The sequence below is a fragment of the Pinus tabuliformis genome, chromosome 7, assembly GCF_031772625.1.
Source record: "Pinus tabuliformis cultivar Carrire ecotype Pingquan chromosome 7, CPIR1, whole genome shotgun sequence".
Lineage (NCBI taxonomy): Eukaryota > Viridiplantae > Streptophyta > Pinopsida > Pinales > Pinaceae > Pinus > Pinus tabuliformis.
In genome coordinates, this window is record NC_142293.1 from 64,373,703 (window position 1) to 64,401,668 (window position 27,966).

At 36.9% G+C, this 27,966-nt stretch overlaps 1 protein-coding gene across 3 annotated transcripts; it reads right to left on the reverse strand.

The window, feature by feature from the left end:
- Positions 1–1,555: 1,555 nt before the first annotated feature.
- Positions 1,556–27,913, reverse strand: LOC149245221 (MOB kinase activator-like 1A). 3 transcript variants are annotated; one of them, XM_089457704.1, is made up of 8 exons: positions 23,890–24,067; positions 23,491–23,648; positions 18,800–18,848; positions 8,199–8,307; positions 7,197–7,290; positions 3,410–3,543; positions 3,134–3,297; positions 1,556–1,919 (listed from the first exon to the last, which is right to left on the reverse strand). In XM_089457704.1, exons 2-8 carry the CDS (start codon positions 23,511–23,513, stop codon positions 1,845–1,847), a joined length of 648 nt encoding a protein of 215 aa, XP_089313830.1. In that variant the 5' UTR covers positions 23,514–23,648; positions 23,890–24,067; the 3' UTR covers positions 1,556–1,844. The 3 variants fall into 3 exon arrangements, with proteins under 3 accessions (XP_089313830.1, XP_089313831.1, XP_089313829.1); XM_089457705.1 differs by lacking the exons at positions 23,491–23,648; positions 23,890–24,067 and adding an exon at positions 27,241–27,913; XM_089457703.1 differs by lacking the exon at positions 23,890–24,067 and having other exon boundaries at positions 23,491–23,850.
- Between the last annotated feature and the right edge of the window lie 53 nt (positions 27,914–27,966).

The window sequence follows — 27,966 nt, forward strand, 5'->3', positions numbered from 1 at the left end:
GAAGACCCTCTTAAATTGGAGATGAACCAACATAAAGCGTGGAGAGGGTCAGTGAGATGACATTGGCCGCCTCCTTAATTGTTCATAGGCTGGTACCAATCTTTTAACCTTTCATTTGAGGGTGTCATCTTGTGAGGTAACACACATCATGTTTAAAAGCAAAAGAGAGCCTCAATTAGAATTTCTGCTACACTAAATGAAATAATTGCAGCTGATCACCTCCTTCAACCCGCTAAGATAGGACAAGATTTCAAGAAGAAAAAGTCCCAAGGCATGAAAGGCTCTTCCACGTATGCAGTTGTTTCTTAATAAAGGTCTGATTGTCAAAATAAACCTCTTAAAATTAGAGTTGAAACGAGTGTTCTTCAAAACCTAGAACCTTGAGGATCATCACACAGCTTTTTCTTATATCTAAGAAAGAAATTATAATGTTTGATGTTCCGTTACATGCTTTGGCACGTGAACTTACTAATTTTTTTATTTAGCGTGCATATTATGATAGGATTGCACGCTGTGCGCTCTATTTTCCCAAATATCCATTTTGGTTATGATAGGGTTGCACACTGTGCACTCTATTTTGTTTGAAGTGTCACTGAAATTGTTTTAAAGGGCAACATTATTTAAGCATTATTGTGGACTGCTTAGAATGAGTGACATATGCTCAATTTTTGTGCAGGTAGTTGCTTGAATCCCACTGTAAAGAATGTAGTTTTAATTATGAAATGAGAACACATTTTCTAAAGAAGAGTAAGAATGAGATGAAATAAACTAGGCCTCGCATAAACAAAACAAGCCCGTGCAGAAACTTTGACCTCACATGTGCATGGCGTGTTATAAGATGAATGTACAACGATCAATAAGCATAATAAAGTGATTGCTGGCATAGTAACGAACTTTGAAGTTTGGATGTAATAAATGAGAAACACCTTTAGCAAAAGTGGTACTTCGATGCAGCAAGCAGATGTGTACTGCAAATAGATATTGCATGAAAAGTATGGCATTGTTGAAACCACAAACATTCAACAGTCAATTATTTCCCTTCTACTACAATTAGAACATTTAATTTAACACACAAGCAGTGTACAGAATGCAAACAAAGTAATTCATTCTTTCACCAATTCATACTGTAGGTTCGACTCTTTCGATGTTTCGGTTATGCTTTAGAAAATATATGATCTGAAAATAGTATTTTCAATTCATGCAACATAGAATATGTTAAAAAACGACCTTTGCTAGAATAATCATTGCAAGGAAGCAATGCGATTTATAAGCACACAGATGCATCGACCCTTGGAAATTCAAGGCCCTGAGATTCATGTTTTACTAGAAAATGGACTGCATACTCAAGAGACTCCAATGTCTATTCTGTTACATTTGGATTAGATTTCGAGTCTAGACTCTCTTAAATTAAAGAATAAGCTCAGAATAAAGAACGCAGGTATCTTTTTTCAAAATCGCTAGTCCTGGTAAAATACAAGAAATATTTTTAGTTCTCACAGGTGCTCAAAATTGATACCTCTCGATCAGAACACTTTTTTGAAATCATTCATTCTGATTATATACAAAAACGGAAAAAAACAGCTTTATTCATCCAAATTTGACATATGGGCACACATACATTAAAGAATTTAAAGGGTTTCTTACGGAAGCTGGAATCACATAGATCAAACTTAAAAAACCTCACAAAGATATCTGCAACTTGTCACAAAGTTCCCCCATGTCTAACAATGAGAGAATAAATTCACTCATGTCTAGCAATGAGAGAATAAACTAACTTGCGAATACCAACCTTGGTACTTCCGAGCATTTATCAGCAATTATTATTATAATGTCCCTCTATTCATTTAATATGGAATAAGAATAGAATCTATCAGCTCCTGAAGGGGTGCAAGCTCCTTTTTGTCAATCAAATTAAATTCCTGTGAAATAAAAAATAGGAGAGTTTAAGAAAGTTAGAAAGTGATGAAAGTAATATACACTTATAAGCAAGGGAAAAAAAAGGGCATAGCAAAAACAGAGAACTGTTAAAATCAAACAAATTAAGTCTCTCTTTATATAGATCAGAAAAAAGCATGGACCAATAAACCTGTAGTTGGGAAAACAACAGGAGGTGGAACATTAAAGGGCAATGAATATGATTTTCTAACTTGCATTCATCCAGTCAATTTAATCTTGCAAGTTCTTTATGAAAATACAGGATAATTACTCTAAAGCATGATCTATAGCTTCGAAATTGCCAATAAGGATTAGCTGTCTTTCAAACTGGTTTCCAAATGTGCTACTGGCTTCAGCTGAAAAATGAATTGATAGATATCGAGTACAAAAATGTAAGTTGGTTATATATTTGCTCTTTTTATATTCTTAGTACTAGTGGCAAGTGAAACAAAAGCTATAATCCATATAACGTTGTCTCATTAAGGCTACTATGAAATATCTATGCATTGAGAAGTTATAAATGTGCCCAAGCACACACACAAACTCAGACGTGAAAGTAGGTACAACAGTCCCTGAAATCCCTAGAAGAATAACAAGATTTATTCATAAAACTAAAAATAATTAGCAAGAAAAACAAAAGAAAAAGAAGATCAAACACTTCCATGGATCTCAGTATAACTAGCACTGAAATTTCTGTTAGTTAGCTCCTAACGCTTTTGAAAAAAGCTTCACCATCAATATCATTTGCTATTAAAATTTCAAAAGACCGAATTATCTAATAAGATCATGATGTACATATTTCAATTGAACCTGCGGATCAGAATAGGCACAAGAGAATGGCTTTAATACAATCCTCTCTACGTATGGAAAAAAAAGGGGGGGAAATTTCATGCCTAAACTTAAAAAACGAAATAGATTGATAAGACATGAGCCTAGGAGAGAAGAATCCAAACATAGCGCACTAGTATCTTCCTTGACAAAGAGAGCATGCCTTCAAAATTATTCAAACTACACAATTCATTTGAATTATGAACACACCATAAAATACACTGAAAGTAGATCTTTGGAAGACAAAAATAGCTCTCTACATTATTCAAATTGATGATAGAACAGAAGCCAGGAATGCATCACGACTTATATCAAAGCTTGAACTGTATTGGAAAAAAAAAATGAAAAGAAGAAAAGCAATAAAACTTACACATGTGAAGAGAATAAAATGCTTGAAGCAAGTATTAAGATGAGCTTCTTCCTTCAGACTCACAATCTTCTGAAAATGTGAGTGATAGATATGGGCGTAGACTCGGAATAGTCGTTTAAATATTGTTTTAACAACATCCCTGAAGTTTGGGGGAAACGGTGTACCTACATTAAAAAAATAGCATAAGATGAGAACTGTAAAACCAGAAGAACCATATATATGAATGAACAAGACGTACAGGATTCACAAGGAATCCATAAAGAAGAAAGCAGTTACCAAGCCTTTGAGGGAAAATAGATTCATCATCAAGCTGAACTTCAATCCAGTCCATCAGATATTCGACATACTTTGGTGCTGATACCTCTATGGGTTTCTTGATTTGAACACCATCTGCCCATCTATACTCATACCTATAAACCACAGTATTAAGGAAGATCAGCTAATATAAAGCAGCATATTCCTGCAGAACAGTAATCAAATAGATGCATACATATGTCTTCCTTTGACGTTTGTGGAGAAATTCCCTAGATGCTATGCAAATAAACCCCCAGCTTAAGAACAATTTATATAATACTGTTAAACCAGAAACAAATCTAATCATATATAATTATTATTAATACCATCGTTGGTTTTCAAGTGTCTTTGATCTGTTGATTCTGTTGGCATTATTTAACAAATAGAATATACTGTTCAGGAGTATCACGCTTACGTTTACCATCCAAGGTCCAAAGAAAGTTTACTGCTCAACTTAAGCAATGACATCTCTCCTCAAGATGCTGCACACCCACCATTGGCAATGGTCGACAATGTCATAAGGAAAGTGCTAAGGAAAGATGTGCACAAATAACAATGCCTACGTCTTCATCATTGACTCCTACAAACTTCTGTTATTTATGATGGAAGTCATGTGTGAGCCTCATACAATGAGGGGTAACAGAGACCATTTGTACATTACTGCTGTATCATGAGCTTTTCTTCTATCAATATAAGCAACACATATATCATCACTTCTTTATATTTTTGGGGCCATTTAAGGTGCACCCAGATGGATATCAAAATTCAAAAGTACTTTCCTGAATGGTAAAATGGAACAGGATGTGTACATGCAACGGCTGCAGGATTTTGATATTAAAGGTAATGAACATACTGTCTTCAAGTAAACAATGGATTTGAAAGAAGCACATCAGACTAAATCTGCATATCAAAACAAAGGAAAGGGCATAGTAATGTGATTGTGTATGCCGATGGACTCATGAGTCATAACTACATGAGGTGTTGAAGAAGGCACTCTGTAAGGCATTTGAGACATGATAGTTAGGATTGTTTCACCATTGTTTGGGAATTGAATTCTGTTAGTTAAACAAACAAAAAACCAAAAAAAAAAAAAACTGATCTCTCAAAGTAAATAGGCAAGAAATTATTTACGGTAGAGTGTAAAGCTTCATCATAACCAATGGAAATGGATAATAAGTTATCCACATGGGATAAGTCTGAGAAGGTGGATTCAACTTTGAACTGAGCTTGTTGGAGGGTTAACTTTTTCTTTGACAAACACCAAGCCAGACTCAAGTTACATTGTAGACATGGTTTCAAGATTTATGAATGAATCAAGGGATGAACATTGGAATACTACAAAAGTAATCCACATCAATGTCAGAGGAATCATGGCTTATGAGAATGAAGCTCCACAAAGCAGATTATCGCAGGATGTCAGGAATCAGGAGACATAGGAAATGACTGGGATGTTCAGCAGAGGACAGAAAATCTACATCAATCTAGCTTCCAGTGTACTACAATGGCTCTGTAAAAAGAAACTAACTATGGTTCTTTGATGAACAAAGACAGAATACAGGGCAGTGGTAACTGAAACTTGTGTGGCCATCTGATTAAGGGCAATTCTAGCTGATTTGCAGGTAGAACAGACAAGACAACACAGTTATTCCATCACCATCGACTGAAATAAAGTTAGCAAAAGTCAACAGTGTCTTGCGAGGTCGGCGAAACCAGGGTGTTGTTATTGTCCTTCCAGGATTCAAGTCTCTCGAGTGACATGCCCATGCTCATGTGTGCCGATCGTTGTGAAAAACAGGTGAAGAGGACAGGTGCAAGCCCTGGGCAACTTTGGCAGAATAGATACCCCCAACTTATGGAGTCATAGCCAAACGGTGAATTTCATAGTGTGGTCAGACATTTCTGTCCACTGGAGATCAAGAATAGAGTAGTTACCGCTTGCTCGTGTTGACCAGAACCATTCAGTCAAAAAATAAATAAATGAATAAAGTTGGCAAAAAATCCAGTTTTTTATGTTCAAAACAAACACAATGAGATACAGCAGCATTTGTTTATCAAAGGTGCAAAACAGAGGAATCAGACTGAGATATATGCTACACAAGACCAAGTTGCAGACATCTTCACCAAACCTCTTGATAAAGGGAATTTTAAAAATTACAGGGATATGCTTGGTGTGATGTGTTAGGATATTCCGACACATAGGAGTAGTTAAGTATAACTTGGTCTAGTGTAGAGTTAGGTAAAGTGTGTTTCTTTACTATGTACTTTTGTAACTTACAATCCGACAGCCACGATATGTTTTAGACATGAAGTGATCCGTCGGTTCATTCTCTCCTCTGTATTACCGACACTTGATCCATGGCTTAACACTCGATTGGCCCATGATCTCTATTTAAAGAGCATGGAGGGTCATTTGTAAGGTGATCGTTCATGAAAGAAGCTTATGTCAATTTTCATTTTTTTTAATAAATTGCCTGAAGTGGCCACGTTGGCTCAAGCCGTGGACTGTTTCCCTCTTTAAGGGTTTTAACCAAGTCAAGAATACAGGTGTATTGATTTGTGATATGTTTGTGAGCGGTGTCCTTTGGTGTTCTATCTAAGGAACTTACCCTATAAATTCCTACATGATGATCAATGTGACCATTAGGTGAAGGGAATAGTTCTAGCATTCATGTTGTAATAATAGAGATATAGTATTCTAGGTTTATTATGTAGATATAAGTTACAGATACACCAAATAGGCAAAAGTTACATTAGCTTTAGGTGGCAATTTGATAAGTTAGACATGTAAGGGTTAAAATATGAAGTCATATTCAAAATGTGTAAATTCAAATCATTCTCGTACTTTGAGTAAATCTTAGACTTCTTTATATCAATATGTTCACTCTCTCTTTGCCTCATTATGTCTTCTATAGTGCTTCAATCATGCTGTCAATGCGCTATTTTAATGTAAAAAATGAGTCAAGATAGGTGTTTGAAGGAGCTTTGCATCCCTCCCAACCCAAGCAAGGAAAGACAGAATCTCCGACTGAGGCTTGAGCCCTTAGGTTAGCTGATGTAAACATTTTAAGATGGACCTTTAGAATAAACCTATGCTGACAATTCAATCATTAAACAATATACATCTGCATTACAAAAAACTTGCTTAACACCATCAGAAGTCACCCTGTATCTTACTGGCCATGGGAAGGATGTTACTGTAAGCTAGACAAACACCTAAAACGTCTGTCACCTTCTGACAGAACCATGGGTCTAAGCTGCTGCCCTCCATTTTATCAAACAAATCATTATATATTCTTCGCCATTTCGATGACACTGGTCTGTAACTTTTAGCTTTTGATACTGGAGAGGACCCTTATTCAAAACATCTTTCATTCTCTGTTCAGTTTAGTTATACAGCACAAGCACACTTAGCCATATTGATGTACTTCCCTATTATTACTCACTTATGTTCCACTGCTTTTAATAACATCTTCATTTAATTCTAGAACTATCCATGCCTTTGTACCAGGGGGCAGCTCAATTGGTGATCTAAGTAAATGTGAGTCCCTGGTAACTAAGAGATCCAAGTTTCAAATCCCCCCCGGTTGTAACCCGGTTTACGGAAAGGTGGAGAGGCCATAGACCCCCAGAGGTTTATTGGTAGCCCCGTGTCATGCGAGCTGCCAAGTTCCTCTGGGTTACAAAGAAAGAAAGAAAAAAATGAACGGGTCCATGCCTTTTTAATATAAGCACAGAAAGAAGCAAAGCAACAAGAATAAATGAGAAATACTTTGGCCCTGCAGACATTGTTGGACAGTTTTCTGGCGTGCAAAACTCAGTAAGGGTGCCATAAAGCAGATTCACCTGATTGAAGAAGTCAACCGCTGCAAGTGAAAAACATAAATAAACTGTTAGTGAAATGATAAAATTGACTCAACAATTTTTCACTACATAATTATAGCTACTTCTTTTGCTCGTAGAATTGAGAGGAATATATTTATAATTAAAAAGAAAAAACATTCCATCTTAGCATTCCCTCAGACCCACTTCCATTCCACTTTACAGTACAGTGTCAGTTTACAGGAACAATATTATTCAACAGCCTCAGATTAAACAAGCATATGCAATACAAACAGTTTTAACCATTATATAAGCACTTGCTATAAAGCTTCCAACTATGCACAGTCAGAAACACAGATGTCATCCTCACGTGACAGAACTTTCAACCACAGTTCCACAGCAAGTAAAATCAGACATGGACTTGATTCAGTAGAATTAAAAGAGAAGATAATGTATTTCCATTTGAGACTTCCTGTGCATGAATTTCCGTTTCCCCATTAAAACACTTTTTGTTTAGAAGAAACTCCATGACTTTATGTTTCAGACATCAGGTTAGCCAGGCAGATGTGTTTAGAGAAGATTTTAACATTATCTATGCTTTCACAATAGCAAAATAAACTAAAAATGGATATGAAGAAACCCATGACCATGACTAGAATCAATATTAAAATCAGAAATATTCATTGTAACAATTAAAAAAAAAAGACCAGAATATTTAGCAATTTTAAAGAAAAGAGAATGCAGTACAGACAAAAATATTGCTTACATGAAATACTAACAAACATATTCCTTGCATCCTACATATGTGAAATTAATACACATGCAACTTATGAGAACTAGAAAGATAGCAGTGAAAGTCACTTAGGTGGCCATGGCTTTGTTATCTTTAGTTTTTCAATTATTGTGTATTATTCAGTTAATAGGGAAGAAACGGGAAAGGAAAGAGAAATACTATTGACAGCCAACCACTCATTGAAATCCTCCCCTGGGGGAAGTCGAACTGCTTCTCTCAAATTTCCACTACCCAATGTGGCATCAATATGTTTTCGAAGTTGTGCACCCTGTAACAAATGAAATCACATCCATTCAGTACTTCTACCTTAAAGGATACCACACTCATCAAATTCAATAGCATTCAAGACACGGAATTCATCACAATTGATCTATAAAAGCAACCAGTCAGACTAAATAAGAAATTAGAATACTTATTCTCTTTAATCCACAGTAAATTCTGGACTTGAATATCCCATGCTGCGGGGGATAACAGAATCTCTGTGGAGTGTGGACTGAACTTGCATATCAAAAATTATCATTCAACAATGCATTAAAGGCATTAAACTATGACCATAAAAATTGCTATAATGCCCATCACAATCAAAAATAGCCTTTATTAAAAATGCAATCTAGATTCTATACAAATCTCCATAAGAAATTACTTGTATAATAAGTATTATGCCAATTATCTACTGATTACAACACTGACTATCCACTTAAGGTATTTATCTGCAGCTACCCATGCAGAGTGTATGTGTTTCGTTATTTTCCTCTCCCTTACAGAATACAAATTTCAAAATTTAATAACATAAAAGCACTAATCTAAAGTTGGTAGACTCAATTATGAATGCGTACTATCACAGTACTATAATCATAGTCACAAAAATACTCTCAAATTTTCCAAGAAAAACAATTCCTTTTTCGAACTTGTCATTGGAATAGGCACAATACAGCATATTATTCTCCCATGTTAAAGCATTGTAGGCAAGGAGTTGAGTTGGAACTTCTTGCATTAAATGCTGAACTTTGTCAAGATTCTGTTAATGATATTAATCTATAACACAAATTTTTCCATCCTTGCTGATTCTTGTTAAATGGATTATATGAGACTTTGAGATATTTTTTCTCAAATGTAAGTTGATGCAGTTCTTTGCATATTTTCCATACCTCTCACAAATGCTATATTTTTTGCATTATCTTGGTATGCATACATGTACTTTCTAACAATGATTATAACTTCAGAAACAAATATGCCATATATACCAAGTATATATAACAATGTTTCATCACTACTCAATCCATGACAATAGTTACACATCGCGATAATACAGAATTAACATGATATTATTGCCAAAATAAAACTCACCAATATTATCGCGATAATTTCAAAAGTATCCCAAGTCGAACGGAAATTATTGCCCTGCTGCTGGAAAAGCCGATATAAAGTTCCAGTTTGGGTTTTTTTAGGGTCATTTTCGTTTTTTCTTGTGCTGAGATTGAGCTTTGAGGGTTGTGTGAGTCTTGTGACTACTTTTCATCAAGCAAACAAGGAAAAATCAATAGTTTTCTTTGCCATCAACCGAGCATTTTTGGAGTGGAGATTTACTCCAGTATACCATATCCATATTCCAGGTATGTAAAAAATGTTGCGTTCCTTTTCTTTGTTTTCCAAGACTAGTATAATTTTAGAGTCTGCCTCTTCTTACACTTTTTAAATTTCCACATTTGTTCTATGTTGTAGGTCCAAATTTAAAAATTTAATCAGAGCTCTAAAAAATGGCAAAGCCATTGGACCAAATGTGGGAGTATGGTGAACCATGTGAGGGCAATAATAGAACAAAGCTGAGTTGCAAGCTATGTGGAATGGAAATGTTTGGCGGAATCACCCGCTTGAAATATCACCTTGCCAAAATCCCAAGCCCTGAAGTGGATATTTTCCCTATAGCCCCATACATAGTCCATATCGCAAAGAACTCAATTCTTGATACTGCTAGAAAGAGAGATTAGAGGGAGGAACTAAAAAATTGCACGGGAACCACAAGCTTCTCAAGATTGAGGGAAACCTGATCCTTGGCCATACCTTCTTAGTGCGTTATTATTATCAGATTATCGTTATAGTGTATAGATGCCTCATGGTGATCATCTCATGAGATACGATAATTTTTGCTTTAACGTGATTTTGTATTATCTTGTCAGAACTTATGATTGAATACAGACATCATATTTTACTATCTAATATCAATGATTGATGTGCCACTTGACATCTTATAGATTTTACATTGTAGTTTTATTTTCATACTTGTGTGACAATGTATTTGTTTGATGTTGATGTTGCTTTAAAAGAATAAAAAATTGAAAAAAAAAATGATTTTGTATTTTTCAAGTTTCCTGATAATTTCCGACATTTTCCCCAATAATGCCGATAATTTAAATTTTGGCCCCAACTATAAATTGCCAATAACAATAAATGTAACATTGTCCACGACAGCCTATTGTGTTCACAGTCTGGTTTATGGATTAATAAATTTGGACTCCTATTAATGTTCTTATAAGATCAATTTCCAATTTATACTTGAACTCATCAACTAGATAAGATTCTTTGAGCTTCCCTTTATGAATCTTCCCTTCTATTTAGTTGTTGCTAATATGCAGCATGTGTTTTCAAATTGGAAAAACAGAGGATTTAAGGCTTTCAAATAATATTTTATGGTGATTTCAAATAGACAAATGCCTTATCCTAGTGTTATAGCATCAAGAACAATGTTAAAAGGTTTGGAACTCGACTATGAAATAAAGCAACTCAACAAACATACTAAAAGAGCACAGTTTACAAATTATATCAGATCTGTTATTACACTTACAGGATACAACTATTAAGTGCTTGCATCAATAAATGTCATCAAAACCGAACATATGAAGCAATAGGGCAGTCTACTATTGAATAGCAATCATGAAAATTACATGCCTCAGTTCTGATATTAAAATAGCTTCAAGAGAACAAACTGATCCCTCTTTCAGCCCCTTTCTTTTGCTAGTCAAACCCACTATATAGAGTAAAATTATATCCCACCAAAGAACAAGGACAAGTACAAAAATAGCAGACTCACATGCATATGACAGCCCATGAAAATAATTGATCAAAGCTCCAAACTTGTCAAAAGATCCCCAACGACCAGCACACTACTTTAAGGTAATTTTGCCAAAATGAAATCACAAGTTGCAAATAAGGCGAAGCCATCGTTTTACAGCCTTCCCTTGCAACTAATATTTGAATCAAATAATAAAAGAAAACTATATAAATCCCTGCGAATAATGTTCCACTTCTAGGGTTCCATTTGATTGGTTCACAAGCTGTAAATGTTTCAAACCTGGCACATATACTCTTCCTAGGCCAAGCACTCCTCTAATAAATGATTATTTTACAGTAAGAGGGCACAAGAAAGCGTTCTACATGTATCCATTGTAGAAATGTCTGTGTTATTTGACTTTTAATGCAAAATATTAAATTTCACCTCAAAAGGAGGATTCCCATAAACTCCATCCTTATGGCTGATTTGAAATATTTATTCACAGCAGCAAACAGTGGGCAATATTTCACCACTTCAACCCAACACACTAGGAAGCCCAAGACAAAAGAGACCAAACATATGCCAACAATTTTCATCCCTGACGACACACTTTTCAAAGCATTAACCAGATCTGAAATCGTTTTAATTACAGAAGATTTACAACAGTAAATCTGCTTTATTGTCTTCAGGATGTACGTTAAAACCGTTCAAACTTTCAGCCCTGTTACCCACCAAAAGTGGGTAACCCCATAGAAGAAAACTTTTGTCCTATCTTGGACAGCAAGCCAACCAGCAGCTCCACATATTGCTCAGTTATGATCAATGTTTTTAAAACCGGAACCGGTGACCGGACCGGTCCACCTAATGAACCGGTTTACCGACCGGAACCGGTCTAACCGGGACTGGTTTGGTCTAAACGAACCGGTTTTAAAAAATATATTAAATAATTAATTTTTAATGAAACAAAACTATTTTTAAGATGTAAAACCATGATTCCAAGCCAATAGAGACAAAATATGCAAAGTTTGCTCATTTATATACCATGTAAAGGTGAATATATCAAAATGGCACCGAGTGCAATACATATCATCGACAAAATAGCAAAATACATAATAAATGAGGCTCTAAATGGCCTATAAAGTCCAAAAACAATGTTGCAAGCTATGAGGCCATTGGCATACTACAAGTCTACAGTGTACACATGATCAATCATCAAGTTCATCACCACTACTAGACACAGGATCATCATCAGGAGCTACATAGACATCATCTGGTTCAGAGTCTGAGGATGCCTCAGCCTGATCTACAACCTCAGTATCAATGCCACCAATGACAATAGAAGTGGACCTAATGGAAGCACGAGTTTGTCGACCTGCATGACTAGTGCCTTCCATTGGTTCTTTGCCTTTCCTTGATGCCGCTACTGATCCTGGTTCTGATGCCACCACATAATCTGCTTCATCCCTCGCTAAAGCCATGTCGATATCAAAATCAGCGTCAAACACAGGTTCTTCAGTCTCCTCCACCCATTCTGATGTTGGATCAATATCGTCCAACACAATGGGATCTAGATCGGGAGTTTTGCTCATCATTTGGAGCTCCGATTGCATTTATTGTTTACCCCCAAACCATGAAATCCTGAAAACCATTAAGTCTGCTGAATTTTGAGTGAAATCTAAAATTCTAGTTTCTCCATATGAAATCCAATGAGGTCGAAACCACTCTCAAACATCCTGAGTCATTTCATGGTAATGTTAAAAATTTAAGTAAAAGGATGAAAATGAAAATTAAAGGAAATGTCACTTTTACTTTAAGAATTTAACATTACCATTTATTGCCAACATTGTTAGGGTTGAAACACCCTTAGTTTCCCCCCAAAAACCCTAAAACACAGTCAGAAATATGCTTTTTTAACTTTACGGTGGGCGTGCCTAAAACCGGCCGGTTTTCACCGGTTAGGGCAAAAAAATGGAGAAATGGGCATTCAAACCGGGTTTTTTGGCCGGTTAGACCGGTAACCGGTTTTTAAAAACGGTTTTTAAAACATTGGTTATGATCAGTGTTATCGGAACCGGTGGAACTAGCCGGTCCGACCGGTTTGGGGTCAAACCGGTCTAGTTTGAGGTCTGGAACCAGAAATGGCCGGTTCAGTCTCTAATGGAACCGTCTGGTTCATTTCGGTACCAAATCGACCGGTTCGGTATCAAATGGCCAGTTCAGTCTGGACTCTGTAATGGAACTGACCGGTTCAATATCAAACCGACCAGTTTGGAACCAACCGGTTCGGTACCGGACCGACCGGTTTTGTACCAAAACTGTTAAATTTCCATGAAACTCTACAACTACTTAGATGAATAACTGAAAATTGAAACTAGTTAACTTTCACCAAGATACAGAGTCTCTTAACAATTCATATGCAGCGGAATAAAAACACAAGCACAAATTGACACACGTTTTCTTAGGAAACCCAACAAGGAAAACTTGTTTTCATGATTGGCTATTTTATTGATTGTCCTTGAAGCAATTGAATCTATTACAAAACACTCTGTCTCTCTTGAGAAACCGTTATGCTTCTCACACAAAACTCAGCTAATACAATTGATCTTGGTTTTCCTTGATCACAACTTGATCTTGGTTCCTGCACACAATTGATCCTTCTGCTGCCTCTTTGACTTGCTCTGCAAACCATGCCGTCTTGCCTCAATTCTGCTCCTCCTTGGCCTCGTTATCCCTTGTGCTGATCTCCTATTTCATAGGTGCACTTGTGGGCCATATTTCTTGGCGCACTTGAGCTCTTATTTTTTAGGGCCCTAACGCCTTTCTGCGCACAACCAATCAGCTCCTAAATCCTAGTGCACTTGTCATCCTATTCTTTAGCAAACAATTCTTGCACTCCACAATCAAGGCTCTCTCATACTAACTCATGAGCTTTGTCTTGTCACAATCCTTCGTGCACAAAACTATCATTAACTTGAGCCTTTGTCCTCTCTTTTATAGATTTGATCCATGCTAAATTAGGATAGTTCAAGTTTAGAACTCGAGTTGTGATAGCAAGTTAACTGAGAATTTTACTCGCTCTCCTTCCAATCATCACTGGAATTGTTAACTCGTGCTCTCTCCAATCAACATTAGAGATCTAACTCGCTCATCCTTCAATCAAGACTGAAGAAACTCATGAGGATAATTCGAGGTCTTCACTGACTAAGGCACAAGCCAAAAGACCTTGCTCGCCAGTTCCATACAATTTGACCAAAGATGTTCCAAACGTAATTTAACAAAACAAAGAAATACTGAAAATAAATTAATTAATTAATTAACAAAAAAAAAATCCCAAGAATTTTTAGCCTAACATTCAAACCTATGGCCCTAGTATTGCTACGCAATTCATGGTAATGTTAAATTCTTAAATTCATTCTTCTTTATTGTTCATTTTCATCCTTTTACTTAAACTTTTAACATTAACATGAAATGACTCGGAATGTTTAAGAGTGGTTCTAACCTCATTGGATTTCATATGGAGAAAGTAGAATTTTAGATCTCTCTCAAAATCCAGTTGTAGTATACCTAGGGGGGATATTATGGGAAATTCTAGCCTCTATATATGATTCATACATACAATACCATGGGTCATTACCATGGTTCTCTCAATACCATATATCTAATACCATGGGCTTATCCCCCCTAGGTATATCCCATAATATCCCCCCAGGTATGCTACACCAGTAGACTTCACAGTTTTTTAGGATTTCAGGATTCGAGGGATTGCAACATTTCCAATGGATTTTGTCATGTACGAGGTTATGGAAGTAGTATTTAATCAAGAGCACCAAGAGTATTACCTTGATGTTAGCGGCATCGGTTGTCCAACTCCTCTATCATGATCCTACAAAAAACGTACCCATCACTCAAACAAAATCTTTCTTGACATGCTACGTCTTTTCTATCTTATTTTAATGCATAGAGAGTGATATTAATAACGAAGATCCCAAGATAGGCAGTGATTTTGATGATAGGTAGGTATTTGTTGTAGCATGGTTTTTCTTGGTTCAGAGATGGATTGCACTCGATTTATTTTGGTTCTGTGCACCCCAACATACTATCTAAATGAGAATTTTGCTTATTTGTGCATAAATGGTTTGGATTCATATGGATGCACATGAATATATATGTTTTTCTTTAAAATTTGAATATTTGCATTTTTCATTGAACAGTTTTTTGGTCCAATTTTTTTACCAGTTTCAGCCTAATTCCAACCGGTTCCTAGTTCAAAAGGTTATCCGGTTCAGTCCTGATAACATTGGTTATTGATGATATGCCACATTTCTCTGCCATTTACATGGGTCATACATCTCTCACCATCAGACATTCCTCTTGAATGACGGTGGGATACCACTTGGCACATAATTTAACCATTTTGCTATCAAGTGCTTTACTTAATGTTTTGGGCATTCTAACATGGATAAAGGGGTGATCTAGATAATTGATCGATGTTGACTATAAACTTTTTCTCTCGCCTTACAAGGGGGTTAGACTTTAGCCCTAGTCCAGTGGGACCTCCTCTAAGTCGTTAGGGTTATAGGAGGAGCACTACTTAGGAAACATGGATTGAAGTAACATGTCCATAATTATTCCATCCTTACCATTTTTCACCGTTCCCTTGATATCACATCCATCCTTTGGGTTAATTGTGATCACCCAATTCTTGAGAACTAGATGCTCCATCTCATCATAAAGAACCCTTGCATGTCCCAACCTTGACAAACAAAAGATGGACTCATCCTTAAGGGGTAAATAAATGTTATATCATAAAATGTAAGATTGGACACCTAAGCTACGCTCCATATAAAAGCATTATCAAAAAGAAGTAAAAGGCGTGCCAAGGGTTGGAAAAAGTAGGCCGAGAAAAGGGTAACACATGCCTCCATGATTGCTCCTTCCATTGCATGTATACACTCAAGATGTGGACCTCACACCAACTAGTCCCATAGCCATGAAGTCTTTCCCCTCCATTGCCATTCGTTGTCACTAACACCCATGAACTAATGGGTTGACCTTGGAAATGTCACCTTCCCTTCGAGGTTGGAAGCACCTAATAGGGTTGATTACCTAGCCACCTCTGACAAGGTAGGGAACACTTTTACTGGACTTAGTCTAGATAGATATTTGAAGGTGATCACAGTTTGAAGTCTTACCATGCCCATAACAATTAAGTATGATCCACTATGATGCACATATGATCATTGTCTCTCATGAGTGGTTGCTTTCACTTGAGTTTGAGACAATTGATTCTATGCAGAGCTACGAAGGCCTTGAGGGCACACTCATTCCATGCCTACTCAACATTGATGCCCAAGTCATACTACACTTTTGAAGAGTAGTTATGACCTTGCAGATGTAGTGTTGCCCTTCCACGGTAGAGCGTTGGGCACTTTGATGATCCTAACAGTTGATTGACCCCCCAAAGTGCTGGAAAAGTAGCCAAGTTCGATCTTCATTATCATCTTTGTACTTGTATCAATTTGTATTTCATGTAAATGAAGGAAAATAATTTTATTTAAGCATGGGTTTCATGCTCAAGGTTAGGCCAAGCATGTTCATGCTCTTTGGGTTCAATGAGTCAAAAAGAGTCTTCGTCATATGTATAAGACCCATTTGGGAAATTTGTACAAGAAAGAAAAATTACTTTTGAGTCTAGAAAGACAAAATGACCTCCAAAACCAAGTCGGCCCTGCCAGTGAAAAGTCAACCTAGGAGAGGCCTATTCGACCTCTTGAGGAGTGAATATATATAGCATAAGACTTCAACTCATTTGGGGACATGACAACAAGTTTGATCTGCACCAAGATAAGAAGGAAAACAAGAGCGAAAGGCAAGAAGACAAGAAGAAAGACTAAGTGAAGGAAGGAGACCAAAATTTTGACTATTTATGCTCACATGTGCAAAAAGATTAGGGTTTCTATGCTAGTTGGGGGGGGCCGAGAATTGCAGGTCGAGTTGCAGGACCGAAACTTTGACTGAAGTAGATTTTGGAGAGTTTGACCTTTGTTGACTTTGGTGGACTTTGACTTCTTTGGAAGAAATCTTGTTGAGGGCTGACTTGGTACTTGGAGGAGGTCTTGGTCTTTGGGTCTTGGAGGTCCCGTTTTGATTTGATTCTATAAGAAGAGGATTGTTCGGGTTTTCACCAATTGTGGGGTTTTGCCTTGGGCTTGGAGCCTATATCATGTGTTTTTTTGAGACTTTGTGATCTTCATGTTTTGGTAATTAATTGATGAAGAAGTAAATCTAAATAATAAAAATCCAACAAATATCACAAGTAACTATCAAGTAAGAAGAATCAACATTAATCTACAAAAACCTTGATTTTCCAACATGGTATTAGAGCTAAGGTTGATAAAAGGAGGCTTGAAGATCACTCTCGCTGGCATAATTGAAGATATCTCTACAGCAGTTCCACCATCAAAGGCTAGAAGAAGACCTTAACATCTTGAAAGCAGCTCTCTTAAAAAGTCCAAGACAAATGCGAAGTATTGAAATTCTGTGAAGGCGAGTTTCACTGTGGAGTAATACCAATGATGTTGGACACATATCCAAGTTCTTCCTCTTGACAAAATTCTGAGTTCTGCTAATACAAGTAATCCGAGTAATGCAAGAACTAAGATATAAGGTATGATCCGAAGTATGCTACTGTTGCCAAAACTATAAGCATGTTTGGTCACAATATGTTTATATGATACAAGTAAGCTTCAGGAAGTATTTAATCAGAACTACTAAATTGATCTATGACAATATGACAGCAACTTGATAAGAAGTATATAGCCCTGAGACAGTATGTTTGATAACATAACAGTGGTCCATGAACAACAATACCAATGGCAAAAATAAAGAAGGTATTTCCTTAACATGACAACAATATGGATGATAAAGTGGCATTGAACTCATTAAATAACAGTCGCATGATCTCATATGGCAAATAGGTAACCCTATCTCTATTGTAATATGTGTTGTCTCTCCCAAAGGCAATGCATGACTATGATATGATGCTACTCTAACTATGATGAAAATTCAAACTGAAGAGCCGAATTGCTTTCTCTGAGCAATACTATGACAGTGATCTGTGGGTTAAGCTTGAAGAGATGGACTGCTAAGGAGGTCGTAATATGATCCATCCAACAAGTGCAATTTTTTCTCAAGGAAAGGCCTCGCATACCGCAGGAGACCGAGCTTGAAAGGGAGCAAGAGAAGTCTGTTTTTTGTTTATGTTCTGGCACAGGTACATTGAAGGAGAAGCAACCAAGTTTGAGAGCCTTGCAGTTGGAGTAGAAGCCAAATTTGTAATCTCTGTTGTGTAGTGAAGAAAAGTCTTTCAGGGCCAAGCAATAGACCACCCTTATCTCTGATCTGTGGATGGAAACAGGGTCAAATAATCTAATGTTTCTTGTGCAGGACCGAGATACCAAGTGTTGGTTGTGAGAGCTCTTACACCTGAAGTGAATGCAGATTATCAAACTGAGTGCATCCATGGAAAAAGCAAGAGTAAACGTGGAGGAAAAAGGGTTATGTTTGACGTGTTTGGGTGATAGATTTCAATTGTCTACAGTACAACACATTCATGGGTAATTGCAACATAGTTGAAATCCAAAAGCTCACTTCTCTATGTAAGCAAGGGACGTCCATGTAAAGCTATAATGAGGAACACAAGAAAACACACCTTACTTCCTGAAGGAGCACTTTTCTTAGGGCGGAATGTCCGTTGATTCCTGTCCAACACATAAATTCTTGCAAGATGAGACTCGAAATTATATCATGAAGATAAAATTTAGGATTGAAAAATAAGAAAACATTACAAAATCCATTCAGAAACCACACAAGTCTTGACAACTGGGTTTCTAATACCGATTTCCAAAGTTAATAGATGTCCCTTTCAACATCACCCAAACAAAATCTGGGGCCTGAATTCGAAACATTAATTTTATAAACAATTTGAAAGTTATTCCACGAAGATGATCCAAGAATGAGAGCTTAGATTTGGAGTCACAAGTACAGCCGACTCATTAGAGAAAGTCTCAAGGAAGATAAAAAGAAGACATACATACTTTCCTACTTTTGGGAGGCATCATATATGAATGGCAACAGCACAAAGATTTCAACATCCAAAAAGGTAAAAACTTAATTTTGCATCTATGTACAAGTTTACTTTAATATGTCTCTGTGTTGTAACTTGTTTCATAATAAGACCATCAAAGCTGATTTCTGTAGTATAAAAACACTTGAAGCAAAAAGAAGCACTGAGCTGTTAAGCATAGCACCTCTTTCTTGGAGTAATATTTGTTGGCTTCAAGGCAACTACCTTGATTTGCAGATGCGTTCCAAGGGAAGATTAGGGTTGATGTATGTTATGCAATATCAAAGCCTTTAATCACCCAAAGATTTCATTTGTCCTATGAAGTGAATATGAAAGCCTTGAGGGAAGGCAAGGCAAATGAATTTAATTCAGTTGGAGGTACAATTACAAAGAGAACCTTTTAGACCCATTTTTGGAGCTATTGTTCTTACTTCCAGTGTAAAAACAGCCAGTATTTCATATCTAAACAAACTCAAGCCTGTTGAAATGAAGGAATACCAGCATAAGACATCGAATTTCAATTGCAACGAGAACTAACAGTCAGCGGATAAATGTGCTATCAAGAAGAAAATAAACATAGTTGAGTTGGTTAATTATTTTTATGAAATAATTGAAAGGAATTAGAGAATAAGCAGTGTTCCACAGGGACACACCGCCCACATTTCTCACACTCTCAGAATGAGGGGTGCCTGGGTAAATGTTTTCCCATATCTTCATTTTGGGGAAACATGGAGAAATGCAAGGGGAAAATTTGCTCAATGTGGGGACGTGTTTCCTCAAAATAGGGACTTCTAGCATCCCTCTGGATAAGGGGTGTTTGTGGGTGCCCCCCTGCAAAAGGGGTACTTCTCGGCAGCCCCCCAAAAAAAATTCCTAAAACTTAAAAAAGCAAAAATTAAAATTTCAGAAAAAAAAGAATATCTATCTATCTATCCACACACACAGATAGATAGATAGATAAACACTGCCTCATTGTCACTTTTATTCACTTTCACTCCTTCATGCTTATTTTTTTCCAATTTAGTTTTAACTTTTGAGTCTTAACTCTAGATATTGATAACATCAGACCAAGTCTTTGACTTGTCAATACTATCTTTGAGTTTTGAGTAATTCAATTTATTATTTTAGACTTCAATATCTACTATTTTTCCCATAGTTTTTAAAACCGGCCTAGCTAACTGGTTACCGGTCTAACCGGCCGGTCAGCAGGGCCACCGGTTGGAACCGGCTGAAAAACCCAGTTAAGGAGGCGTTGTGGCGAGAATTTGGCCCTAACCAGCCAGTTTAGGACGGAACCGGCCGGTTTGTAGCAAACCAGTCGGTTCAGTCCTAAACCGGCCAGTTACCTGCCATGCCCACCGAGGACCCGCAGTGTGGCTTTTCCAAGGTAGTTTAGGGGTTTTGAAGGGAAATTAAGGGTGGAGGAGACTGAAGATCCCGTGTTTGAGGCTGATTTTGATATCGACATGGCTTTAGCGGGGGACGAAGCAGATTTTGTGGCGGCATCAGAACCAGGATCAGTAGCAGCGTCAAGGAAAGGCAAAGAACCAATGGAAGGCACTAGTCATGCAGGTCGACAAACTCGTGCTTCCATTAGGTCCACTTCTATTGTTATTGGTGGCATTGCTACTGAGGTCGCAGATCAGGCTGAGGCATCCTCAAACTCTGAACCAAATGATGTCTATGTGGCTCCTGATGATGATCCTGTAGCTAGTAGTGGTGATGAACTTGATGATTGATCATGTGTACACTGTAGACTTGTAGTAGGCCAAAGGCCTCATAGATTGCAGCAGTGTTTTTGGACTTTATAGGCCATTTAGAGCCTCATTTCTTATGTATTTTGTTATTTTGTCAATGATATGTATTGCACTCGGTGCCATTTTGATATATTCACCTTTACATGGTATATAAATGAGCAAACTTTGCATATTTTGTCTCTATTGCCTTGGAATCATGGTTTTAAATCTTAAAATAGTTTTGTTTCATTAAAAACTAATTATTTAATGTATTTTTATAAAACCGGTTCGTTTAGACCAAACCAGTCCCGGTTAGACCAGTTCCAGTCAGTAAACCGGTTGATTAGGTGCACTGGTCCGGTCACCGGTTCCAAGTTTAAAAACATTGATTTTTCCTCGTACTAAATTCTAGAATGATGAATTTCAATCAATGTATCAATATTTTACTATTTGTGATTCATTTATGGTCTATGAATCAATGTATTTCATTATTGAATCATGTTTATATTCTTTATAAATTTTAATTTAGTACTATTTTACCATTTATTGTTTAGTATTTACATTGCACAATGAAGAATTTACATGCAATGAATTGTTATTGTTGGGATTTTATAAATTATAATTTTATTTTTATGAGACCATATGCTAGGTAACCAACGTCCCCACATCCCCCATGAATTTCCCCAAAATTTGGGGGTGCTTCCACATGTCGCCCATCTATGTCTCCCACTCCCGCACGCCCTCATTCCAGAAACTTGGTGGAACCTTGAGAATAAGCCATTGGAGGTAGTCAGATTGATGAACCACCAAACCTGTCATGTCTCTTTTAACTATTGCAAGATTAGTATAACCTCAACCAAAAAAGCTTCATACTTTAGTGAAAAAAAAACTCTTGGTAGTCATTGTGGCTGCTAGTACTTCCAATTTTTTTAATGGTACTCTAGTTACTCTATTTGGTCTAACTCTATACAAATGAAATTTCAAATTCCGTAGTTGCTATTGTTAACTCCTCACAAATCGTGGTCATTTGATACTGTAAGAACATTTAAATAAATGTCAGATCATTTAATAAAGCTAATCTGTCTATTGTGCCTATGGAAGGAGTTGATATGGTTTTTGGAGCATACTGACTGAGAATTGGGAAAGTTAACTATAAATATCAAAGAACTATACAGCAAACTATTGGATAATTCCAGAGATCTAAACTCCGAAGTATTGAATCCCCATCATTGAAGACCAATTCCCATATATATGCTAGATTATCAAACATCGTGAAAGAGTTAGCAATCTAGCATTCATTTATAACAAAACATAGCTAGCACCCATAAGTTCAATAACTATGTGCAAAAGACAAGTAAACAATGCAACACCGAAATGCAAATCTACTGTCAATTGCTTATTGACAACCCTTTATTCCAACAATGGCATCACCCTGTCTGGAGTGGGGATCCGCCCACAAATATTTACCATAGTTACAAGGTTTGGCTGGACCCTGAAACTTGCAAACCAGCAGAACCAGTCCAAATGGAGCCTCCAACCTTCCTTTCCACCGTAGTTTAAATTTACAAAAAAAAAACAACACCAACAACAACTCCAAAAATTGATTTACCCAGAAAAATTACTTTAGAGCCCTGCAAGGCTCCCAAGTCATAGCCCTTCCCCCTTCACTCTATAAGCTAAAAACCTGCCTGGAGCTTCAAAATTCTCAAACCTTGTGTGTATCTGTAAAACTATGATTGCTTACACACTCTATTGCAAAAAAAATGGCAATTCTCACCTTTGAAAATAATCTAAAATATAGATTTAGACCATTTTAGTGATGTTGCTGATATTGGTAAAGCATCAGACAAAAATGCAACCAACATTTATGAATTTGAAGTAGGCCTTGAAGTTGGCGATGCTTAGATGTTTCCGAACCTTTTTCAAAATCCTGAACTTTTCCAAACCTCCCCCTCCCCTTGCACCTATGTGCATTTTTTTCTGAATTATGATTTCTGTATATGTTTTTGTAATTTTCTGTTATTCTATGAATTTCTAGAAAGCGTGTACAATTTTAAGCATAAATTTGGATAATTCCATATTTTCAGACTTGTCCAAAATCCTGAATTTTTCCACCTCCCTCCTCCTTTACTTATGACTTCCCAACATTTAGGCAAAAGGAATGTTCACTGTGAACTGTTGGTAAAAAGTCGGTGGTGAGGTGAAGTAACAGATCTAGCAAATACGGGCCTTGAAACAATCAAAAGAATAACCCAGTGGAAAAAAATATTGCTCTAATGGAGTGCATACCCTCAAATGGACAAATTAATCAAAAATTCAGAGTGACTGATGTTTACTCTAACGGGCAGTGTAAAACACGCTAGATCACATATTTCCGTGCAATTCATCTTAAATATGTTTGAATTCCTTTCAAAAGCCTTCGATAATACATGGATCGGGAAACTGATCATTTTTAAAAAAGATGCTCATCTCAAACAAATTTTCATTAAAGATCCAAAGAATCATTGAAATTAAAAGAACCCAACAAGCACAAAGCTGTACCTGCCCAAGCCGAAGAGGCTCATGGCGCGAAAGGAGGCCGTGACAACAGAGTCTGTAATATAAATTTTTCTTCGCGCTTGCCTACTCAGATTTCTCTGTTATTTCCTTTCAATGCCACCAAAACCGACTCGTCTTATTCTTCTTATTTGCCTCCCATCCTGCGTCACCGTATTCAATGCATTTTTTGCTTGCTAATCGAAATTAGTCGAATCTCAAGGTTTTTCGAATTGGGAATCTCAAGGTTTTTTTGAAACAATTCGGCCCCAATTCAATGAATTTCAAATCAAACCCTAGCTTAATCTCAAACTCGAACAACAAGGTGAATAATTTGTCTATCTGCGCAGGTTCGTTGAAGTTCGACTTTGCAAATGTAATTCAGCAGAGTATAAAAATAAAAACCTGCCCACCCACTCCTTGTGCTTTCGTTTGCCAAGGCTTGAGCCCGTTGCCACCCTATACTAGATTTGTTCCTCTGCGATGCGCGCAAACTCCAGAGCCCCGACGTGGTTTTCTTCCTTTGCCGATGTCGATTTTCTTCCTCCTAACACAATGGCAATGCCCTGGCCTCCATCCTGCTCATCAATATTGAGTCTCCTCCAAGAACTGTTTGGGGGTACACAATAATAGTGGGTTAATGCATTATTCCGCAGCCTCCGCTTCTTTCCAAAATTATCTACCTGTCATAGACCCACATCAATGGCAAAACTCTACCTAAGTTAACTTTATTTAATCAATGTTGCCAATGTGAATCCATTTTTTATTATAGAGTTTCAATTTGACTTAAAAAGTATTAATTATGCACAATTTAATGTAAGTTATTATAGAGTTTCAATTTGACTTAAAACGTATTAATTATGCACACAATTTAATGTAAGAAAGAAAGAAGAAAGAAATTATTTTAACGTCTACAAGGCTAAAAATAGTTTATGGGACAGACTGCTTCTTCCTCTGCTTGATGTATTCGGCCCTTTTTCTGTGAAGCTTCACAATGAATGCTCCCAACTTCTCGACAAACCACCCACTAAATAGATTATCCCAAGAGCTAGCTGCCAGCATATCTGCATAACTTTCCCTGTTATCTTTGAAGGCCTCACATTCTAAAATGAAATGTTTTTCTATTTCCACTTTTCTGGAAGAACAAAAAATGCATGAATGCTCCCAACTTCTCGACAAACCCCCTGCTAAATAGATTATCCCAAGAGCTAGCTGCCAACATATTGGCATAACTTTTCCGGTTATCTTTGAAGGCCTCACATTCTAAAATGAAATGTTTTTCTGTTTCCACTTTTCTAGAAGAACAAAAAATGCATACCCTTTCCTCCCACACTTCCTTTGGCCTTTTCCAATGCCCTGTTTCACAACGAAGTTGATGAGAATTAGTCCTTAACTGAGCAATAAGAATTTTGGCTCTCCAAGAAATATTGGCCTCTATGTATGCTTTTGGTTGATGATTATGAGTGGGATTAAACACTTCAATATAGTAATTTTTCTTTCTTCCTACCTCCTTATCCCAAGTACGTTTGTGGAACTTTTCCATAACAAAAGCTTTTATCTCTTTGCTGTTTATGGGACACGCGTTCACCAGTTCCAGTTTTTAAAACATTGATTTTTCCTAGTACTAAATTCTAGAATGATGAATTTCAATCAATGTATCAATATTTTACTATTTGTGATTCATTTATGGTCTATGAATCAATGTATTTCATTACTGAATCATGTTTATATTCTTTATAAATTTGAATTTAGTACTGCTTTACCATTTATTGTTTAGTATTTACATTGCACAATGAAGAATTTACATGCAATGAATTGTTATTGTCGGGATTTTATAAATTATAATTTTATTTTTATGAGCCCATATGCTAGGTAACCAACGTCCGCACATCCCCCATGAATTTCCCCAAAATTTGGGGGTGCTTCCACATGTCGCCCATCTATGTCTCCCACTCCCACACGCCCTCATTCCAGAAACTTGGTGGAACCTTGAGAATAAGCCATTGGAGGTAGTCAGATTGATGAACCACCAAACCTGTCATGTCTCTTTTGACTATTGTAAGATTAGTATAACCTCAACCAAAAATGCTTCATACTTTAGTGAAAAAACAACTCTTGGTAGTCACTGTGGCTGCTAGTACTTCCAATTTTTTTAATGGTACTCTTGTTACTCTATTTGGTCTAACTCTATACAAATGAAATTTCAAATTCCGTAGTTGCTATTGTTAACTCCTCACAAATCGTGGTCATTTGATATTGTAAGAACATTTAAATAAATGTCAGATCATTTAATAAAGCTAATCTGTCTATTGTGCCTATGGAAGGAGTTGATATGGTTTTTGGAGCATACTGACTGAGAATTGGGAAAGTTAACTATAAATATCAAAGAACTATACAGCAAACTATTGAATAATTCCAGAGATCTAAACTCCTAAGTATTGAATCCCCATTATTGAAGACCAATTCCCATATATATGCTAGATTATCAAACATCTTGAAATAGTTAGCAATCTAGCATTCATTTATAACAAAACATAGCTAGCACCCATAAGTTCAATAACTATGTGCAAAAGACAAGTAAACAATGCAACACCGAAATGCAAATCTACTATCAATTGCTTATTGACAACCCTTTATTCCAACAATGGCATCCCCCTGTCTGGAGTGGGGATCCGCCCACAGATATATACCATAGTTACAATGTTTGGCTGAACCCTGAAACTTTCAAACCAGCAGAACCAGTCCAGATGGAGCCTCCAACCTTCCTTTCCACCGCAGTTTAAATTTACAAAAAAAAACAACACCAACAACAACTCCAAAAATTGATTTACCCAGAAAAATTACTTTAGAGCCCTGCAAGGCTCCCAAGTCATAGCCCTTCCCCCTTCACTCTATAAGCTAAAAACCTGCCTGGAGCTTCAAAATTCTCAAACCTTGTGTGTGTCTGTAAAAAACTATGATTGCTTACACACTCTATTGCAAAAAAAATGGCAATTCTCACCTTTGAAAACAATCTAAAATATAGATTTAGACCATTTTAGTGATGTTGCTGATATTGGTAAAGCATCAGACGAAAATGCAACCAACATTTATGAATTTGAAGCAGGCCTTGAAGTTGGTGATGCTTAGATGTTTCCGAACCTTTTTCAAAATCCTGAACTTTTCCAAACCTCCCCCTCCCCTTGCACCTATGTGCATTTTTTTCTGAATTATGATTTCTGTATATGTTTCCTGTTATTCTATGAATTTCTAGAAAACGTGTATAATTTTAGGCATAAATTTGGATAATTCCATATTTTCAGACTTATTCAAAATCCTGAATTTTTCCACCTCCCTCCTCCTTTACTTATGACTTCCCAACATTTAGGCAAAAGGAATGTTCACTGTGAACTGTTGGTAAAAAGTCGGTGGTGAGGTGAAGTAACAGATCTAGCAAATACGGGCCTTGAAACAATCAAAAGAATAACCCAGTGGAAAAAAATATTGCTCTAATGGAGTGCATACCCTCAAATGGACAAATTAATCAAAAATTCAGAGTGACTGATGTTTACTCTAACGGGCAGTGTAAAACACGCTAGATCACATATTTCCGTGCAATTCATCTTAAATATGTTTGAATTCCTTTCAAAAGCCTTCGATAATACATGGATCGGGAAACTGATCATTTTTAAAAAAGATGCTCATCTCAAACAAATTTTCATTAAAGATCCAAAGAATCATTGAAATTAAAAGAACCCAACAAGCACAAAGGTGTACCTGCCCAAGCCGAAGAGGCTCATGGCGCGAAAGGAGGCCGTGACGACAGAGTCTGTAATATAAATTTTTCTTCGCGCTTGCCTACTCAGATTTTTCTGTTATTTCCTTTCAATGCCACCAAAACCGACTCGTCTTATTCTTCTTATTTGCCTCCCATCCTGTGTCACCGCATTCAATGCATTTTTTGCTTGCTAATCGAAATTAGTCGAATCTCAAGGTTTTTCGAATTGGGAATCTCAAGGTTTTTTTGAAACAATTCGGCCCCAATTCGATGAATTTCAAATCAAACCCTAGCTTAATCTCAAACTCGAACAACAAGGTGAATAATTTGTCTATCTGCGCAGGTTCGTTGAAGTTCGACTTTGCAAATGTAATTCAGCAGAGTATAAAAATAAAAACCTGCCCACCCACTCCTTGTGCTTTCGTTTGCCAAGGCTTAAGCCCGTTGCCACCCTATACTAGATTTGTTCCTCCGCGATGCGCGCAAACTCCAGAGCCCCGACGTGGTTTTCTTCCTTTGCCGATGTCGATTTTCTTCCTCCTAACACAATGGCAACGCCCTGGCCTCCGTCCTGCTCATCAATATTGAGTCTCCTCCAAGAACTGTTTGGGGTGGGGGTACACAATAATAGTGGGTTAATGCATTATTCCGCAGCCTCCGCTTCTTTCCAAAATTATCTACCTGTCATAGACCCACATCAATGGCAAAACTCTACCTCAGTTAAT

Coding starts and splice junctions, on each gene's coding strand:
- LOC149245221 (XM_089457705.1), bottom strand. CDS start 27,263: ATGAGCCTCTTCGGCTTGGGCAG. Junction 18,849..27,240: donor AGCCTCTTCGGCTTGGGCAG/GTACACCTTTGT, acceptor TGTGTTGGACAG/GAATCAACGGACATTCCGCC. Junction 3,544..7,196: donor ACAATGTCTGCAGGGCCAAA/GTATTTCTCATT, acceptor TGTGGTTTATAG/GTATGAGTATAGATGGGCAG.